This window comes from Hyaena hyaena, unplaced genomic scaffold (genome assembly GCF_003009895.1).
Source record: "Hyaena hyaena isolate Hyena2069 unplaced genomic scaffold, ASM300989v1 scaffold_108, whole genome shotgun sequence".
NCBI lineage: Eukaryota > Metazoa > Chordata > Mammalia > Carnivora > Hyaenidae > Hyaena > Hyaena hyaena.
In genome coordinates, this window is record NW_024080741.1 from 1,244,063 (window position 1) to 1,265,682 (window position 21,620).

General features: G+C 35.2%; 1 protein-coding gene and 1 non-coding gene across 8 annotated transcripts in view; both read right to left on the minus strand.

Moving 5' to 3' along the window:
* The window catches only part of ERC1 (ELKS/RAB6-interacting/CAST family member 1), a 485,892-nt gene that overhangs the window by 281,857 nt on the left and 182,415 nt on the right, over window positions 1–21,620 (minus strand). For 5 of the 7 annotated variants that reach the window (XM_039236306.1, XM_039236309.1, XM_039236307.1 and 2 more), the window contains one exon: window positions 15,692–15,703. The exons of the other annotated variants lie outside the window; for them this stretch is intronic. In XM_039236306.1, the coding sequence (XP_039092237.1) occupies window positions 15,692–15,703 (12 nt within the window). The remainder of the gene's footprint in view (window positions 1–15,691; window positions 15,704–21,620) is intronic. 7 annotated transcript variants of the gene reach the window in all.
* On the minus strand, window positions 2,312–2,418 carry LOC120234502. The gene has a single exon (XR_005529111.1). It is a non-coding gene; the product is annotated as a U6 spliceosomal RNA (small nuclear RNA).

The following is a 21,620-nucleotide window of genomic DNA, read 5'->3' on the forward strand; positions in this document are numbered from 1 at the left end:
CCTGGTCATCTTTTTGGAACAAAAAAAGGACATCTAGGATGTGAAGAGAAAGGGGACAGTAGCCTCATACCCAGGTATGGGAATGAAGCAGATGACATAGGTGAAGTCCAGCTGTGACAGAGGAAGACAGACCTTAAAATGTAGTTTGAGGAGCTCTTCTTGAGCGGAAATGAGTTTGAAAAGGCCAGTTTTATGCCCTCCCTCTCACAGAGGACATCTGCTTTCCAACACATCACGTTCATACATTCTCTAAGGATTCTCCTTCAGTTCCACTGAAGGTCCTTCACATCCACAGTGAGAGCCTCCATAATCTGATTGGTCCTCCACTGCTTTGAGGGTTTGGAGAATCTGTATTTCTGAGGAAGTCTATGTTAATTGATTTCTGAGTTCTGTTTTGCTTCATGTGTGAATTGATTCAGGGTAGTGGTGGGCATCTTGGGGTTTGGTCCAAAAATCCCAGGAACACTGGAGGTAGACATCACAAGCGTTCTGATTTAACATTTCCAGTATTATGGAGGCTTTAATCTTAATCATACAAAATAGAGATACAGTAATTACATCAGATAACAAAGCAACTCCCTAAAATGAGAAAATCTAGTCCTTTATTTCACATCAAAAGTTCATTTCTTGAGTTGCCTGGTTGGCTCAGCTGGTTAAGCATGTGAGTTGAGCTCAAGTCATGATCTCACAGTTGTTAAGTTTGAGCCCCACATCAGGCTCTCTGCTGTCAGTGCAGAGCCCACTTGGGATCCTTTGCCCTTCTCCCATATGCTCTTTCTCAAAAACTTAAAATATATAAAATATATAAATACATATATATAAATATATAAAATATATAAATATATATCATTAAGAGTCTAACTTTTGATTTTGGCTCAGGTTGTGATCTCAGGGTTTTTGAGTTCAAGCCCCACATAGGGCTCTGGGCTGACAGCACAGAGCCCATTTGGTTTCTGTCTCCCTGTTTCTCTCTCTCTGCCCTTCCCCTAAACACGCTTTATCCCTCCCTCAAAATAAATAAACTTAAAAAAAAATTTTAAGCTCATTTTCTCTGTTTTAACTAAAATAAGAAATTTCTATTCAATGTATGCCACCTCTCAATGGTGAAATATAATTTAAAGCACCTATTATTTTGCTAGAATTCTACATTAATTAACGCCATAGGGGAGCTAGGATTTTTACAAGATAAAACTCACAGTGTATCATAAAGTCTCAATTGTTACCTTATTTCTTAATTTAATAATTTTATGATTTTGTCTTATATAATATGAAGTTCCTATGACTGTCATATATTTTCACTTTGAGTAGTTATATGTGAGATTCCTTTATTAGATCAAAAGTCCTGATATGACATGGCCATGTGCTTTATAAGAAGTGAGGTAGATAATTAGTAAATTTCTTATATTTAGAAAAAGTTTTAAGCACCTGGGTGGCTCAGTCAGTTAAGCGTCCGACTTCAGCTCAGGTCATGGTCTCACGTTTTGTGGGTTCGAGCCCTGCGTCAGGCTCTGTGCTGGCAGCTAGCTCAGAGCCTGGAGCCTGCTTCAGATTCTGTGTCTCCCTCTCTCTCTGACCCTCCCCTGCTTACACTGTCTCTCTCTCTCTCAGAAATACATAAAACATTAAAAAAAAAGTTAAAAAAAAAAAAGAAAATGAGTTTTAATTATAAATGTAACTTGACTTCAGGAAAAATGAATTACTAGTTTTTCTACTTTCCTCAGAATGTATCTGAATTTAATCCCGAAGACTTTTTTTAATAAAGTAATTGTTGGCCTATTTTACCAAAAAAAGCTTAAAAATACATGAATTAGAAGCAAAATGATATTGCTCAAGTATTACATATTAAACATCTTTATTATGCATAAATGTTATATAGAGAATATACAGATGCTGCATGTGTGTGCACACACTCCTCTCCTTCAACCTTCCCAGGAAAAGCCTCCACTGACATTTAATTTGAAAACTAAAATGTAAAAATTCATAACACTATCTACAGACCTACACTTGGCTTAAAAATAATAATTTCATATTATCCCAAAAAGCATATAAAAAACTAAAAATAATATTTTTTAAAAATTCTATGTCTAATTACAATGTTTTGGAATTATTTAAGAGCTGCTTTAAATAAGTATTTTTATTTTTATGGCACTGTACCCCTGGCAATCTAATGATAATAAGCTATAATAAAAAAAGAAAAGATTTCATTATAGAATATAAAATCACTAACAATGTGGAGTTTTATATAAACACTCTTAAGTTCTACCAAAACATGCTTTACTTAGCAATTCAACAATTTTTGTTTTTGTCTTTTTAAAATCTGGAACACTTCTAGAATCTGCCTGGCATCCTCACGCACGGGCCATGCTAATCTTCTCTGTATTGTTATAAGTGTAGTAGATGTGCTGCCAAGGTGAGCACCAATCAACCAGTGCTCTTCCAGCACTTCAAGGGAAGAGCACATTCAGTCCCATCTTACATTTAATTTCACTTATTTCCATGTTTATTCTCGCTGCCACACTGATCTCCTTGTGGAAAAGCATCTTGTATTATAAATCTCCACAGATCTGAGGCAAGGCCTATCTTATAGCAGTTACTCAAACTTAACTGAACTCAAGGGTTTTGACAGAAAGCTCTTTTTTTTTAATGTTGGTTCTCATAATAACTAATCTATTGCCATTAATTCAATGAATATTTTATGAAAGCTATGTGCTAGGTATTATCTTGGAAATACAGCAGTGAAAAAAAAAAAAAGACAAAAATCTCAGCCCTCACTGAGTTTACAATCTATAGGAAGATAAAAAAAATAAGTAAAATACACTGTATGTCAAATGGTGATAAATCCAATGGAAAAAATAAAAGAGGAAAAGAGGAACGTGGGAATGAGCAGTGACACTGCAATTTTAAATGAAGTGCCCAGGAAAAGCCACACTGTCAAGGTAATATTTAAGTAAAGAAATAAAGGAAATGAGGAAGTAAGCCACAGCTATGCATATATTGAAGAGAGAGTGCTCCTCACAGAGAAAACAGCAAATCATAGATATAGAAGAGTGTGCCTGGCCGCTGTGATCAAAGTAGACAAAGAAACACAACATACTGGTAGATGAGGTCACACAAGTAATGAAGGGCCAAACCCTCCAGTAAAGGCAAGCAAACTTTTTTATTTTTTAATCTTTTCATTTCCATTTATTTCAGAACAAAAAGTCACAAGTTGTGGTCTTCACTGTCCATCTTCCCCCACAACCATAAACTGGTGTTTAATTTTTGTTCTACAAAAGAATAATTCATTTTCTTCTTTTCCATTTTTTATTTAAATTCTAGTTAGTAAGAGAGTGCAATATTGATTTCAGGAGTAGAATCCGGTGATTCATTACTCAGCAAACTTTTTTTGGTAAAGGGCCAGATAGTAAGTATTTTACACTTTGTAATCCATATACAATCTGTGTCACACATTCTTCTCTGTTTTTTTAACCATTTTAAATACGTGAAACCCATTCTCAGCTTGCAAGCTGTATTAAGGGTAGAGGAGGGGCTGTAGTTTGCTAATGCTTGCTGCAGAGGTCCGTAGGTCACTGAAAAGCCTTTGCTTTAGGAAACAATTCCTTGGTATTATAAAGTACAAAAGAGTAGCTCATAAAAACTAATAAAAATAACCTAATAAAAATTTAAGTTTCTATCACATGAGAAAGCTACATATTTGTCTATAATTTAAAACTAGCATGCATTCTAAATCCAATTGTGAAATTTTCCAGAAAAGAGTTAGCCTTCACTTGTCTATTTAGCAAATATTTACTGAATGCCAACAAGGGCTACATATTTTTTTTCTTCCTTCAAATTTTTATTTAAGTTCCAGTTTGTTAACATATAGTTTAATACTGGTTTCAGGAATAGAACTGAGTGATTCATCACTTACATATAACACCCAGTGCTTATCACAAGTGTCCTCCTTAATACCTATCTACCATTTAGCCCATCCTCCCCACCTACCTCGCCACCATCAACCCTGTTTGTCTTCTATAGTTAAGAGTCTCTCATGGTTTTGTTCCCTTTTTTTTCCCCCTTCCCCTATGTTCATCTGTTTTGTTTCCTAAATTCCACATGAGTGAAATCATATGGTATTTGTCTTTCTCTAACAGTCTTATTTTGCTTAGCATAATACACTATAGCTCCATCCACGTTGTTGTGAATAAGGGCTGCATGGATTTAAGGAAGAGAACAGAATACAATCTCACTGCCCTCATGGATCTTATTGTAGAAAGAGGCAAAACAATTTCAACTAAAAAAGAAGCATCACATAGCAGAGTGGCATGTCCTATGGGAAAAATCAAATGGAGCAATGTAATAGACATGCTCAATGTGATAATAGTTTATTTAGCCTCAACGGTCAGGGTACACATCACTGAGGAATTGCCATGGAGGATGTGAAAAGCAAGCCATATAAAGGCCTAGGGAAAGAGGGAGAAAGAACATAAGTACAAATGCTGTGAGGATAGCAAAAGTTTGGCAGATTTCTTTAAAAATTGGTATGGTGGTGTATAACAATGGGTAAGCAGTAAGTGGTGAGGTCACAAAGGTAGCAAGAAGTCAGATGATGCAGTGCCTTATAAACCAGGGTAAGGAGTTTGAGTTTTATCCTGAGTAAAAAGGAGAGCAGAGCAAGGTCTTAAGGAGTGACAGCATTTATTTTAAACTTTTAATAGTTCAGTCTAGGGGCGCCTGGGTGGCTCTGTCGATTAGGCATCTGGCTTCAGCTCGGGTCACGATCTCACGGTTCATGGGTTCAAGCCCCGCATCAGGCTCTGTGCTGACAGCCAGCTCAGAGCCTGGAGCCTGTTTCAGATTCTGTGTGTGTGTGTCTCTCTCTCTAACTCTCCCCTGCTCACGCTGTCTCTCTCTCTCTCTCTCAGAAATAAAATAAAATAAAAAACATTAAAAAATAAAAAAAAAAAGAGTTCAGTCTAGCTACCACGGAGAAGAAACTAGTAGAGGAGCAAAATGTAGAAGCAAGGGTAGCAGTTAGAAAGCTACTCTGGTAGTTCGAGTAAGAGATAATACTTTAGGAAAGGCATTGAGAGAAACGGTTGAATTTCAGATATATTTGTGATATATGATAGGACTTCCTGATAGATTTAACGTAGGGAGTGGGAGGAGAGAAAAATCAGGAGTTAGTTGGTGATTTATTTATGAGCGATGGGTGAATGGTGATACCATTTACTGAACTGGGGAATACTGAGGAAGAAATTTTGAAAAGGATAGAAAAAATGAAGAGATGTGTTCTGGGTAAAGTTAAGTTTGATATCTAATTCAAGACATCATGGAGATAATTAGTATATCACTCTGGTGATCCTTCGTGTGTGTGTAGACAGATGTATGGAGATGATAGATATGTCCCACATACATGATAGATGGGAGCTATGAATACATGAGTAATATGGAAAGCCATGAGGCTTGAAGACATCTTCTGAGAAAAGTATATGTAAAAAAGACAATGGACTGAGAATGGAGCCTTTCAAGCTTTAAGGGAATATGGTGGAGCCAGAAATGACAACGGAGAAGGAATGACAACTGAAGGACACAGAAAATGAGTAAAATCTGCTGTCAGAAATGCCAAAAGAAAATACCTTTCAAGGACGTAAGTGTGTATAATGATGCTGAAAGGAAAAGCAAGATAGTGACAGAGAGTGGCTTTTGAACCTGGCACCTGAAAATATACCACCATAAACCCTTGCAAAAGCAGTTTCAGAGAAGTGATAAAAATAGACCAAAAATAGATAAAAGAGAAGTCTGACTATGCAAATTTGAAGAAAGGTGAAGAAATGCAGCCAGCGTTTATATACAGTCAATTTTTTAACAAGATTTATTAAGGAGGAACAGAGAAAAATGGTGTGCTGGCTAGAAAGCACTATCATGTCAAAAGGAGAACTTTCAAAGGTGGAAATGTTAAATCAGGCTTATGATAATGAACTCGGAAAGAGTAAAGTTTTAAAAATAAAGCAGAGAGAAGGATAACTAAGGAAGCTCCATCCTTGAACTGAGGAACTAGGATAGGATTAAGAGGAAAAGTGGCCAAGTTGAACTTAGAACAGTGAACCACTGTAAAGAAAACACACAAAACACCGGTACAGATGCATGTAAACCAGGAGATCTAAGGGTGGGAAGATGCAGTGGGTAGCATCTGATTCTGATTTTCTCAATGCAGTATGAAGTGAAGTCAACAGCTATGAAGTGGAGGCAGGGATTTTGTGGATTTGACAAGAGACGAGAGAGCAGGATATAATCATCTCTGAAAATGTAAAATCAAATTTAATAAGCATTTATATTAGAATTGCCTGCATAATTGGGAGCACATTTGAAATATGTGGCCATAAACCTGCAGTGAGACCTGTTGAGACAGCTGTGTGACTGTTTTCCCAAGTCACATGCAGTATCTCAGTTCAGAAGCAATAGAGGACAGCACGTGGTAGTCAGAGCTGCACTGTATTTTGCAGCATACTAAGTCAAGGTGTAGAATTCCAAAAGGAAAAAATCAACTCCACATATTATAAAATCCTTGGAAAGAGGGAAGTTTTATGTGGGCCAGAACAGGTACACAATCCCCCAAAAATCTAAGAAAAGACACTGCTTCGGAATGGCATCAAAACAGAGGAGAAAAGAAAAGCAGAGAACTCATTCTCACACTTCTTCATATAATTTGTGGAACTGTTTTGCTACAACAGTTAATGTCTGTTTCCCAAACTGTATAAAGATAAGAATGCACGACTGTTGGTATATTTAAAATCAATTTATAAAGTCTAAAAAAGCATACAAAGGATATGACACAGTTCTATGATTGCAGTGTGCCAAGAAATCTGAATATATGCTAGAGAAACAGAGAAGCAAAGAAAATTCCTGCCTTAAGAAACTGACTTGACTTTTTGGATCTGTGACAGAATAAATATACTGTCAATTGTTTTTATTCTTTAAAGAAAGCTGCTCTGTGTTGCTCACTTTGAATTTCTCCTTGATTTATTGATAATGACAGAGGAAAGCATAAGCATTTTTATGGAGAGCATCCATTTATTTTCTGCATTATCTTAATTTCTATCATTGTCTAAAATAGGACATACAACCTTACACTTTTGAGCAAACTTTTGGTACTAAGGGAAATATACAAAGACTCATGTCTCACTTCTATTTTTTTCTCCTTTTTTAATTTTATTCTTCCCCAACAGTCCTACTTTAATTTTCTTCTCCCTTTCATATATTTTCTGTTTTTATGCCTCAGGCCTCACAGAAGCATCCAGAGAGTCAACCATTCTTGGTGTAAGTCAGACCTAGGAGAATGCTGGCCCCATGACCTAGGAAAAGTAACATTCTAGCATGAACAGAACAATGAAACAGAATATACAGCTTTTTATTTCCTACTATCTTGTTTCCCTCTTTCTGCCTGAAAAGTGCTAAGTAGATATTAATGCAGTTACTTTCAGCACCCCAAGGCTCTGTCTAGTAATGAGCCCTGTGAACACTACAGTTTAATCACATCACAAAACAGTGTACTAAGCTGCATGTGCAGAAAGAGTATGCCATTTGTACTTTTTCACCTGGCAGTTTCACAGGGCACAGTTTAAAAACTAATTTAACTTGGACATTTCTCTGTAACATGCACATGGAGAGGTAATAGCTGGAGGCTACCTTGGGAAACAAGGCATTAATAAAAAGCAGATAATAAATTAAAAGTAGATAATGGTAACAGTTTTCCTCTGGTGCATATAAAAGCTAGTGATCAGCAAACTCCATAAGTGGTTTTCTTCATAAATTTTTGGTAAAATACAATGAAAATTATTAAATCAACTGGGGAGAAGATTATTAATCACTAAAGCACTCCACTGAAATGGGAAGAAAGAATATAAAGTTTACTTTCTGATTCCATTAATAAAGGATTGATCTAGAATGCCTGGGGGGGCTCAGTCAGTTAAGCGTCCAACTTGGTTTCACCTCAGGTCATGATCTCAATACTCAAGTTCGAGCCCTACATAGAGCTCTGTGCTGACAGTGCAGCACCCTCTTGGGATTCTGTCTCCCTCTCTCTCTTCCTCTCCTCGGCTCTCTCTCTGTCTTTCTCAAAAATAAATAAACTTTAAAAAAAAATAAAATAAACAAAGTATTGGCCTAAAGGAAGAAAGGTAGGCAAAAAAAAAAAAAAAATCAAAACTGTAACTTACAAATCTGAAATTTTACATTGTATTTTCATCACAAAAATATTTAACACTACTTCCAAGGGGTCTTTAACCAATAGAGAGATGACTGCACACAAAACATGATTTAATTTATTAATATTCAATATGACACAAGTAAATTTTTTAAAAAATTTTTAATGTTTAATTTATTTTTGATAGAGATAGCATGAGCAGAGGAGGGTCAGAGAGAGAGGGAAACACAGAATTAGAAAAAGGCTCCAGGCTCTGGGCTACCTGTCAGCACAGAGCCCAATGCAGGGCTCGAACCCATGAACCGTGAGATCATGACCTGAGGCGAAGTCAGACGCTTAACTGACTGAGCCACCCAGATGCCCCTGTCATAACTAAATTATAAAAGTTTAGTTTACATGTCCCTGCTTTTTGGTTTTGTTAGAGACATACTAACCTCATAATAAAATTCAAACTTCCTTAATTAGCACCAAAGGTCCTTAAGAATCATTATTTCTATCAATCCTTCCTGCCATAGGTTTTTTGTTTTGGGGTATTTTTCTTTTGTTTTGGTCTCTTCAGCTGTCTTAATGTCCTTACACTATCTCTGCCTAGCATACAAATACTCATCCTTCAAGATGGAAGTTCAAATGGCAGCATGCTGGTAAAGCATTCCAGCACCCCCCCCCCGCCCCGCCCCGAGCAGAACTGCTTCATCCCCATGACTGAAGGGTCTGTGCCTGAACTACAGTATGATACATTATAGCAGAAGTGTAAAGGAAAAGATTTCCTATATTCTCTGTTCACAAATTATAATACTTAAAATATGCAAATATTAATTCTAGAGTTCCAAATTAAATTTGAAACTAAAATATACAGTGAAATTCAAATTGTCAAAATTGATTTAATATACAGGTAAACCACTGATCACGGTGCACTTATGGTATTTACTACTATGGTCCAAGTGCTTTTGGGACATAAGAAGATTAAACTGTCCCAAAACTTTTCTTTGTCAAATTGGTAAAAACAAGATTGCTTTCCACAGTGCATCATAACATCATCTGAACTTTGCTTGAAATAAAAGGACTATTATTAAGTCTACCATCTTCTTTTTTCATTGGCCAGTAGCAATTAAGCAGTAATGCTTGATAACAATGATATCAAAACCACAAAGTGAATGCTTATGGATAAATATGTCATTTAGTTATAGGATTTCACCTAGATGATCCAAAATATGTACATAAGTTGTGTTTTAGACTGTCATTGAAATGAAAATACAAAATAACAACCTATCAGCATAGTAAACTCATAAATCTCAAAACATGTTCAAAGTCCCCAAGGATGTGAGAGCCCCTGATAAGAATACTGTAAGGAAGAAAAAGCTTTGCTTTTAATAGTTACAGAGCTCTGAATTAAATATTTGATTTACTATTCATAACCTATGGGATCATTAGCCTCTTAAACTTCATATTTGTTTTTTCTTTAAACTTTTAACTTGTGATATGGGAATAATGCCCATCTTTCATAGAGTTGTTAAGTGGAATAAATAAGATAATGTTTGGAAAATGCACAGGAGAGGATTTGGCACACAGCAAGCCACTAGTGACATTATTTCTCACACATATATGCATGCCCACAAACACATATATCTGCCTTATTTTTTTTTTTTAGAAAAACTGTCCTTTACTACAAAACAAGATAGACAAAGCATTCCTTCTCTATTATATTTTATCACATAAATTTAAATAAATTCCCCATCAATAATTTACACAGAATCACAGAACATGCTTTTTCTACTTTGTAGGTGGTGGGAAGGCTGTGTGTAAGACTGAATTCTCTATGTTTGAAGATAAGTATAGCATTATGTTAGATAAAATACTGTAATAACCACCTTTATAAGTTTTTCATCATATGCCAAGCACCTTAATGTTTATCATCACATTATCTCTTTTTGTCACCTTATTCAAAACACTTTTATGGAGTTTTATTATTTCTTTAACACTTATTTATTTATCTTGAGGGGAGAGGGAAGTGTCCCAGTATTTGTATGACACTAATACTAAAAAAGGATTTATTGTTTATCTGAAATACTAATTTAACTGATATCCCATATGTATATTGATTGCTAAATCTGGCAATCATATACAAATTCAAATTTTAACTAACTATAAATTTAGTCTTTCCTCCCTTCTCTATGTTTAGCTACAGAATGCCGGATTTTCTATAACTGTCACCGTGAAAAACTACATTTAACACCTCTCAATGCATGATAGCACAAAACTCAATACTTTTCAGTAGAACAGTTAGGTAGATCAGAACAAGTATGTGTTCACACGTTTTTTTTCTCTACCAATGAATCATTCAAAATAATAACACTGTATTTCAGGAGAAAGCAGATAATGGAAGCTGTGGCTACAATGTGCTTGCGTGACCCATTACAAAAACACCAGGCAATATTACGGCTTGAAAGGTAAGAAAATAAGGAAATACCCCCTTGAACAATAAAGCTGTTTAAGAAAACCACAAGAGAAGGGGCACCTGGGTGGCTCAGTCAGTTAAGCCTCTGACTTCAGCTCAGGTATGATCTCACAGTTCATGAGTTTGAGCCCTGCATCAGGCTCTGTGCTGACAGCTCAGAACCTGGAGCTTGCTTCAGATTCTGTGTCTCCCTCTCTCTCTGCCCCTTCCCCATGCACACTCCATTTTCCTTTCTCTCAAAAATAAATTTAAAAAAATTTTTTTAATTAAAAAAAAAACCAACAAAATGACAAGTAGAAGTAAAAAATGCAATTAACAACAGATCGTTCTCCTAAATTATACTCTTGTCTATAAATCAAACTCCTTGTAAATAGATCCCACAGAGTCAGAAATGCTCTTAGGCCTATAAAACCCTGAATGTTTTAGTGAAAAAAAAAAAAAAAAAAGAAAGGAAAGAAAGAGAAAGGAAAAAGAAAAAAATGAAGCCTTCAAAATATAGTTCTCTTTTTGTTAATGACTTCTTATGAGATTTTAGTGCCTACTATCATACAACAATGAAAAACATTCTAGGATGTGCAATCAGAAATAGGCTGGTTGACTTAGACTTTGGAAATCAATGTAAAACTCTTTCATCAAATTAGACGAAAGAGACTATATACAAACAGGAATGCATCTGAGCAAGACATAAAAGTATTTAACTTTTATTACATAACAATATAGGGACTCTGGTCTAAATGTTATGGATAAGAAGTGTCCCAGATTCCAAACATTTGTTTTGAAGATAGGTCTGCAACAGGCACTGCCAAATAAAATAGGGGTGATAATACTGAGCTCAATTTGTATAACCAGGGAGTAAGTAAATGAGAGGGTATTTATAGGCTTCACCTACTGAATGTGTTGCCTTTAGCCAAAGGTGCTACTAAATAAAAAGTAATGATGAGTTCTGAATCAAATCATATATTCTCATCTATTCATGCAATCATTTCTTTGTATTCTTTCTCTGGGGATAATGCCATTGAATAATAACTAAAGACATGTATACATGCTTAAGAATAGAGAATGTGAATCTTCAGTCATGATCACTCTAAATGAAATCCCTCTGCTCTGTACGAAATGGGAGAAGGGACAGAGGGAAAGCAGGAAAGAACAAGAAAGAGAGAGAAAACAAATCTATACAAACCAGAAATGCTTAGAGGAGGACACTGAAAAACAAACACTACAGTTAAGTGTCAGTATTAACACAAAACAAGTGGTTAAAACAAAAACATAAGGGTTAAGTATCCTGCCCATGGTCCCATAATGAAGTTATCCAAACATCCAATCCAATCTCAAGCCATCAATATTTTCTTAATGATCTGCTCGGTTGGACTTGACAAAGTCATAATTAAAATGGTGAAATGCTTCTGTATAGAAAAAAGTACTGCACTAATTTCCAACCTCAAACATACTACATACCAAGACTAAAATGATCTCTGCCGCTGGAAAAATAAAACCTGTTTTATTTTGTATTTCTTAGAAAATAAACTTATTTAGAAATAAGTATAGCTTAATGGCATTTACAGCTAGAGTAAAAACTACTAAAATGAAGCAGCTAACAATATAATTAACATAACCTGTAACTCACAGAACTACATATACAATAATGACTTTCACAGACAAATTCTGGGGCTTTTTGTAGGGCTTTGTTTAGAGATATTTAGATCAAAACCTGCCATACATAAGACAAAAGCGATAAAACTTTCCTGTAAAAATATGTCCTCCTGAGAGCAACTGGGTGGCTCAGTCGGTTAAGCATCCAACTTCGGCTCAGGTCATAATCTCACAGTTCATGGGTTCAAGCCCCGCATCGGGCTCTGTTCTGACAGCTAGCTCAGAGCCTAGAGCCTGCTTCGATTCTGTGTCTCCCTCTCTCTCTGACTCTCCCCTGCTCATGCTCTCTCTCTCTCTCTCTCCTTCTCTCTCTCTTTCTCAGAAATAAATAAAACATTAAAAACATAAAATAAATTATTAAAAAAATATGTCCACCTGATACTTAAGTTAGAGATGAAAGTTCTCCAAACACAAGGCAAAAGCCTTCATGGTATTTTGTAACTAAAGCTGAATTGTGTTCAGACTGTACCATACTTGGAATTACTTAAGTGGTACTCATAGTGCTTTACTATGTGTGGAAAAAATGTTTACAGTAGAAAATGGGAATATCACTTTTTAATGCAGTATTTGTGCTTGCTATTTTTATCGCAAACAACGTAAGATTTGTTCTATAATAAATACAGTTTGAAATAGAAGTTCCATAAAAACTTAAACAAAACAAAATAAATAAAACTGAGTCTTTGGTAGTAAGTAATAAGGCAGGTAGCCAATAATGTAAATGAAAATGAAATTTTTTAAATGAATATGAGAAATCCCAAGAGTTAAGAAACATGTAAAAGAAGAAAACCAAAATAGAGTGAAAAATGTCAATGAGGTGGTATGCAAGCTGGCAGAAAACAGTATCACATAAACTACAAAAGAAGGGTTCCTAGAAAGAAAAGAGGTAATCGATAATATCTAACACTCCAGAAAGGTCAAATAGACCCAAGACAAAGTCACTAAATCTGGCAACCAGTATATCACTGAAGCCATTTTACCACAGCAGTGAGAGAAGAATCCAAATTACATTTGACAAATAAATGGAAGTGTGGAAGTGGAGGCAGCAAGCATAAATGATTCTTTCAAAAATTGTGCAAGTCAACAGAAAAAAAAGGTAAAAGGTAAAATTAATATGGTGTACTGAACTAAGGCCAAGGAAAAGATACTGACAAAGGTTATTTACATTTCTTTTTAACAATGGGGGAAACTAGTATATGTTTTACATTTGGGAAAATCTGTGGAAAGGAACAGAATGGAAATAAGGAGAAGGAGGAAATCTAAACAACAAGGGTTTAAAAACTGATAAGGGGGGGGGGGGCCTGGGTGGCTCAGTCGGTTAAGCGGCTCAGATCATGATCTCATGGATCGTGGGTTCAAGCCCCACGTCGGGCTCTGTGCTGACAGCTAGCTCAGAGCCTGGAGCCTGCTTCAGATTCTGTCTCTCTCTCTGACCCTCCCCTGCTCATGCTGTCCCTCTCACTCTCTCTCTCAGAAACAAAACAAAACAAATCACACATTAAAAGCCTTAAAAAAACTGATAAGAAGGAAGTAAGAATAGGAAAATTTAACCTTCGAAAAGAGCTGGGACATTAGTTCCACAGAAACAAAAGGAAGGTTAATATGAATGAAAATATAAACTCAAAATTGTGGATGCCCTAAAGCTTTATTTACTTGGCAAAGGAGGGGAGGTCCTCTGCTAACAGAGAAGGAAGAGGACAATATAAATCTGACTGAAGAAGTTAGATCAATATAGGGGTGCCAGGGTGGCTCACTTCGTTAAGCATCCAACTTTGGTTCACATCATGATCTTATGGTTCGTGGGTTGGAGCCCTGTGTGGGGGTCTGTGCTGACAGCTCAGAGCCTGGAGCCAGCTTTGGATTCTGTCTCCTTCTGTCTCTGCCCCTCCCCCATTCTGCTCTTTGTGTGTCTCTCTTTCTCTCAAAAATAAATAAGCATTAAAAATTTTTTAAACTAGATCAGTATAAGTAATTATGAAAGAAGGGTTTCTTTTGTTTATTAATGTATTTACAACCCACACAAACTGCTTTATTCTTAAATGAGTCAAAGGTAAGGAGACTTTTTCAGAAATATTTAGGTCATCAATTTAAACACTGAGAAGAAATACCAGGGAGTAGAAATGGGAAAAAGAATCTTTTTCCTAAAAAGCTTCAACACATATTTTACCTGTAACAGAAATTCAGGACTTGAAAAGATTAGTAGAGAGTTAAAACAAATATCGTTACAGAAGAAATATCTTTTCTCATTTTCTACACATATATAACTTTCCATTGGGATTCTACTTTGCACTTTCTATTAACAGTGGTATGAATCAATAGGAACAGTATAGTGTTTTAAAGAACCTGAAATATATCACTTCATGCTATCATATCCTGGATCAAATAGGACTCCACAAAAGGCAAAAAGGAGCAATCATAATAGTTCTATATATTGACTGTTTACCCTGTATCAGATACTGTTCAAAGTGCTGTTTATATGAACTCATTTAATGTTCACAACAACCCTTGAGATTAGATAATTATCCCAATTTTACAGATGAAAAACCTACAGATGAGACACCTAAAAAAATTTCAAGCAAAATCTGGGGCTCTATAACTCATACTGTTAATTACTATGGTAGAGAGCACAGAATACATAAAGCCCTGAGGCTAAAACGAGATCTGGCTTCAAATATAAATTCCATTACTTATTGGTTGACCCTAAAGAAATCATGTTCCCTAATCTTAGTTCCTCATCAGAATGATAATGTGTGCTCTGTTAGCTTCTCTTCCTAATAAGGATGGACAAATTACATAATGGGCTCAGCCTTTGTGTTATTCACCTAAAGAGTAGAAATAATAAATCTCTCTACATACTTGCTAGGAAGATCAGTGGAAGTAAAATATGTAAAGGTTCTACCATAGTGCCTCTGGCACATATAAATAGAAGCAGGGGTGGCTGTTTATATTCTCATTTATTCTACCATTCAGCAGAATCACAAAACCAAAATTTAAAGGGTATATAAGTTTGCATATATAAAATAATTTCAAGTTTCTTCTAAAAACCCAGACTACAGAATTTCCCTCCAACGTTCACGCTACATTTTATGTCTCTGATGAAATTTTAATTACATTAAAACCATTTTCTTCTCATTCCCCTGGTGGCTCCTTTCATCTTCATTTTGCTTTCAGTCAAAACCTGCTCAGTCTGATTCTTGATTTCTGACTACTTTATCTTCTGGCGCAAAGAACTTTGAATCTACTCTTCTGGTAAACCTAAAACTTTTGACATTTTATGCCCGCATAACTAGATTTCTAGACATGTCTTCCCTAAAGTAAGTGCTGTCATTTTAGTTTCTTATTAGAGCTCAAGATAAAGAGAAGAGTGTGGTATACTAACATTTTTTGAGTAAAACCATACTGACCTTGAAGTGAGACTGAAGAAAACAGCAAATCCAGGAAGAAAATGTGGAAGAGAAAGTTAGAAAGAATTATTAATAAGGACATTATTCAGGAAATAATGTTATTCACAGACAGAGACAAAACATACAGCACAGGATTAGAGAAGGGAAAGGTGTAACACATATTCTACACAGGCATTAAAAATTAGTAATTTCAGATTTACAACACTTAACAAGTATGTTTTCATATTAGATTACACCATTCTACCTTAATGTTAGTTTCAAAGAAAAAATTTTGTCTAAAATTGACCATTTCTTGGAGCAGGGTAAAAAAAACAATTTACTAAACATAAAAAAAAGAAGAGAAGGTCAGCAGCTCCGCTTTCAATTTAAGTACCAAAGTGTGATCTCAAATCATCTTAGTTTTATACATACCCACCTTATAATTGACTACTCCTTTACCCACCCCACTTCATTTCTTGGGTCCAAGTTATCCATAACAAAAGCTTTTAGAAAAACATCAATAGATTCATTCTGTAGAATACAGAATTCTAGTTTATGTGGAAGAACTTGAAATGGTCCCAAATGTGAAAACAGTAACAATTTTTTCCTAATTAGAACTTAATTTTTTTCTCATTCCCAATCTACCTAAACCCACCTCAAATGGTGCAATCTAAAAGCAATAATGAACAAGAATATACAGCTCCGTTTCTAATCAATCCGTATCTAATACTATTCAGCAGTTAGAGATGTGAAGTTGCCATGCTTAATACTGCTACATAACATGTAGCCCTGGTGGTTCATTATTGCTTTTTTATAATAACAGGCAGTTTTCCCTTTTAAAAAACTAATCAATTTCACTGAAGTTAGTATTATCCTCCAAATACTCAAGACTTCTAATGGCCAGAGCCATACAGTTTGTCTTTAGGATCTAAATTTCACTTTAAGAATCCAAAACAAAAGGTTAGTTTCTTGAATGCAAGCACCATTTCAATTTGTATTTTGCTTTCTAATGTTTCAGTAATTAAAACCAGGGTTTTTAAAAGTCACTGTGGGGGTGCTTGGGTGGCTTAGTTGGTTAAGCGTCCAACTTCAGCTCAGGTCATGATCTCACAGTTCGTGGGTTCGAGCCCCTTGTCGGGCTCTATGCCGACAGCTCAGAGCCTGGAGCCTGTTTCAGATTCTGTGTGTGTCTCTCTCTCTGACCTTTCCCTGCTCATGCTGTCTCTCTCTCTCAGAAATAAATAAAAATAACATTTTAAAAAAATAATAAAAAAATAAAAGTCACTGTGAAAATGATGAAAGGTAAGAATGAGAAGATTTATTATTCCCATTATATAAGATAAAGAGAAATGAAAAAATTGAGAATAAAAATGACTTCCTCACAATCACACTGTGGGTAAGTGGCAGATCCAGGATAAAAATATAGATCTGTTGACATCTCCCTGGGCGTATTTATATATTCTGTGAGGCTTACAGATTCCTAAAGGGAAGGTATAAAATAAATCCATGGATCTTTGGCATATATGAAACAGTAGAGAATGCAGACAATGTTCAAAGGCCAAAAAAAAAAAAAAAAAAAAAAAAGGACTACTCTCTAAGTGACAGTTCCCAATTACCTTTTCTATGTTGTTGGTTATGACACAATAAATCAGAGTAATTTAAGATTAACAATGACATTAAGTGAAATTTCCTATAGTTGCAAGTCTTTAAATAAGACTTGGGTAAATCCATGGAAAAAAATTAAGCTTACTCCTTTCAACAACAAGCAACTTCTAACCTATTTTATTGTTCATGAGTCACACATAGCTGATTCTGGCATCAAACTATAGCTCTAAGGAAATTAATTTGGAAGGAAAAAATCTGCACGTAGAATAATTATACATAACTCTAATGTTAGTACCTTTAAGTAAAACCTTAAGGTAACTACTAAACAAAAATTCCTATCAAGACTGTAGTAACAAATGACAAGGTGCTGTGCCCACAAGAAACTCTGGGAAGGTGATATAATAGAATGATGTAATGCTGCGTAACTTCTTCTAAATGAAATCAGTGAAATTCATCAAGGAGAAAGAAGAAAGAAACAAGCAGCTTCCTCAGAAAGCAAGCTGAAGCAAGCAGGATCAGATAAAGAACCAGTCATCTTCAGTTACAATATTCTTAGTATCTTTCTTTCTCTTTCTCTTTTTCGTTTTTTTTTTTTTTTGGAAACAAACCATTCTCCCTCAAGCAAGAACACACAACCTCCATAGCAGCAGCAGTCATTTCTCTTCTGCTCACACTACAGGAAGACCATATTCTCTGACACTGAACTTCATGGGTCAAAGGTACATAACCATGAATTTAAAAGCAAGGAAATTCTTCCCTAAGGAACTATTTACCTCATGAATCATATGCTAGTAGATGCCAAAGCTATATATAACTTAATATTAATTTCTATACAGAAGATCTCTGAAGACATTAAACTGAATATCAATTTGGCATTTGATACTAAATTTATATTAAAAATTTATAAATATGAAGACTAAATACATGGGTAACCATTTTTAGGTTATATTGTGTAGATGCCTAAATATGCTATGATACCAATAAAAAACAATCAGAATCATAAAGTCCATTCTTCCAAAGAAAAGGTCCAAAAAATTTTAGGTCAACCTACATAAATAAACAGGAAGTAGGTAAAACAGTCAAATATCTAATTATAATAGTAAATATATTCATTTGTCTACACACATTTAAAATGGAGTACATAAGAAAGTAAAATTAATTTGGAAATACTTCCATTCACTCCCAGATTCTCTAAAACAATTTTATTTCCTCTTTGAATCCATCTTCAAAATCAATTCACCAAAGACAGAAGATGAACCATTACTTTATGTATCAGCTAAGCTAAGAAGAAAAATATTATAATGATTAAATTATGTCTAGCCATTATTTATACATATATCTCAGATTCAGAGATGTTAAAATGTAAAAATGAAAGTTATAGTTGGTATTTCACTGTGACAAAAGAGGATGGAGGTTATCTACATTTCTATCTAACTTACAGATCAAAAAATAATCCCCTCAATTATATTAAATTATACAAAAATATTTTATAGATGATTTACTTATACTTTTACAAAAGGAAAAATATATGCACAATTGTAAACACATTACAAACATACAGAAAAAAATGAATATAAAAATAATAATACCAGCAATGTAACTAACAAGTGATAAAGGACAAAAATCTCCATCTGTTTGACTGATGAAAGATCTGAATATACAGGTGATAGATGAAAAGGGAAGAAACGTGGGATGATTAGATAGTGAAATGAGAAAGGAGCTCTGTCTCTAAGTATTAACATACACATTGATTAGGCTCTCAATAATGTACAGTCACAGGACAGACTATGATAGACACTATAAGAATAGCATACATAAAGGAAAGAGAAATTACTACCTCAGAGAGATCAGTAAAGCTGGCTTTGTTTTCCAAAAGATAACAATTAAAAGGGGTCAGATTCCCACAAAAGAATATGCAAACAGAAAATTTTAGTCAAAGACAAAGGAGTAAGAAAAAGAAGTTAACAAAAAAGGACTCATCTTCTAATTTCGAAGTCCACTTTTTTCTGAAAACAGAAATAATTTTAAGACTACAAAACCAAATATTGAAAATAATCATCCTGTAAACTAGTTCACATTTGTCAACGTATTTTAGAAGATTTATGAAAAATAAAGACAACTCCATTTTCATAATATAACATTTCAGACACCAGTAATCTTTAAAAGCAAATCAAAAACTCAAAAGGCCAAATCCTTGAGCCATAAGATTTAAGCCTCGCAACTACCTTCCCTAATTTCTCCAAATACCACCAGAAAAGTTCTTTCTCTTACACATATACACATGCAAGTTAACACCCCAGATTATATCTCACACTTGGAAGGACAGGACAACAACCCCATTCTTTGTGTTCAAGTTCAGCTCAGTACATTGATCTGAATCTACATGAAGTACAGATTTATCTTGCTTACCAAAATGAAATGGAGTTACTACTTTAGCAGCTCAGAAAGTTAATTCGGGGGCTGAATTTTGAGCAAAGTGAGACACAAAATCAGGGACGGAGGGACAAAATTGACTAAAGCAGCTCCAAATTTTAAGACTAGATCATACTCCACTTTTAAATAAAGCCAACTGTTTATAAACCAGAATGTAATTCCCTTGGAAATAACATTATACATGTAGTTTAGGTTTTCTTGCTAGCCCATAAAATTTAACCATCAAAAAGTTAAAAAAAAAAAAAAAACAACAACTAGCAGTTCCTGGGTGGCTCACTCGATTAAGCATCTTGATTTCAGCTCAGGTCATGATCTCACTCATGGTTGTGGGATTGAGACTGTGTCAGGCTCTATACTGGGCATGAAGCCTGCTTAAGTTTTTCTCTCTCTCCTCCCTTTGCCCCTCCCCCAAGCACTCTCCTCTCTCAAAAAAAAAAAAAAAATTTTTTTTAAAGTTTCCTCCATTATATTACTTACAGAACTGGCCTAATCATGTGTGTGTGTGTGTGTATACACATGTATACACATGAATGAATGAATGAATGAATGAATGAATGAATGAATTAACGAACGAATGAATAACAAAACTTGTCTCTGATTCTCTTGCTTTCTTAGAACATTAGCAGTAGTAGTATCCTGGCTTTCCCTCTCTATTTCATGTCTCCACCTACACAGAGTTCTACGGCCTGAAATTAAAAGTCCAGGATCCAAAATTACCTACTAGTCTTCAAACCAGACAACCTCCTAGCCATTATCATTCAATATTGGTCTTAAAAATTAAAAGACCACACATAAGAGTACAAAGTTCAACAATAAGTCCCTTCTTTTTGATAATCCTATATCCAGAGGTACATGTTAACTGGGTAGGTTGAGTATTACTTCTCAGGAGAGTTCAACCAAACCTCAAACTAAAACCTGATCACTGAAATTTCCAGCTACTACACAAGCCATGGAAAGATGCCTGTGCTAGCATCATCACAAAGGAAAAGACAATAGCAGCTCTTTGTTGAAGTCTTAGTCTTCTGAAGCCAGAAGTATCTCTTTATTGAATCTAAACTGACAGAAGGGCTAAGAGTCAGACACCTGACTGACACCTGTTTGGACCTGGCAACAAAGTAACCCACATGTCAGTTCCAAAGTACCTGTCCTCTGAAACAGCGTCCCAGCACATGGGAAAAGCCTTTGGCCTCAGCAAGACTTTCAAGTGAATAGCCTCTGAATCATCTAGTTGTCTCTATCTTTCCCTTCTAGAAGGTAAGCTCATTAATAAAAACTTGAACACAGGAGGAGGGGAGAGGAGGAAGGAGGAAGGAGGAGGAGGCAGGAGGCAGGAGGGAGGAGGAGGAAGGAGGAGGAAGGAGGAGGAAGGAGGAGGAGGGTGTATTTGGAAGCTGCTAAGAGAACTGATCCTAAAAGTTCTTGTTACATGAAAAAAAAATTTCTGTGACTTTGTATGGTAGCAGATGTTAACTACAGTTAATTGATTATTTTGCAATCTATACAAATATTGAATCATTATGTTGTATACCTGAAATTAATATAATGTCAGATGCCAACTATACCTCAATAAAAACAATTTTTTAATTAAAAAAATTTAAACAATCATTGCAGAAGTCTAAAAAGATATTAAATCAGAAGTCTGTAAAGATACTACATCAGAATTCTATCAGCCTACATTACTCTTCTCTCAGTATTTTAAACATTATGCCAAAGATAAGCCTCTCCTTTATAAATCTAAATATAAACTCTAGTATCACTTTAGAAAAGAAATTCTTTTTCTTTTTTTTAACCTTTTTATTTATTATTGAGAGACAGAGCATGAGCATGGGAGGGACAGAGAGAGGAGGAGACACAGAATCTGAAGGAGGCTCCAGACTCAGCTGTGAGCACAGAGCCCGACATGGGGCTCAAA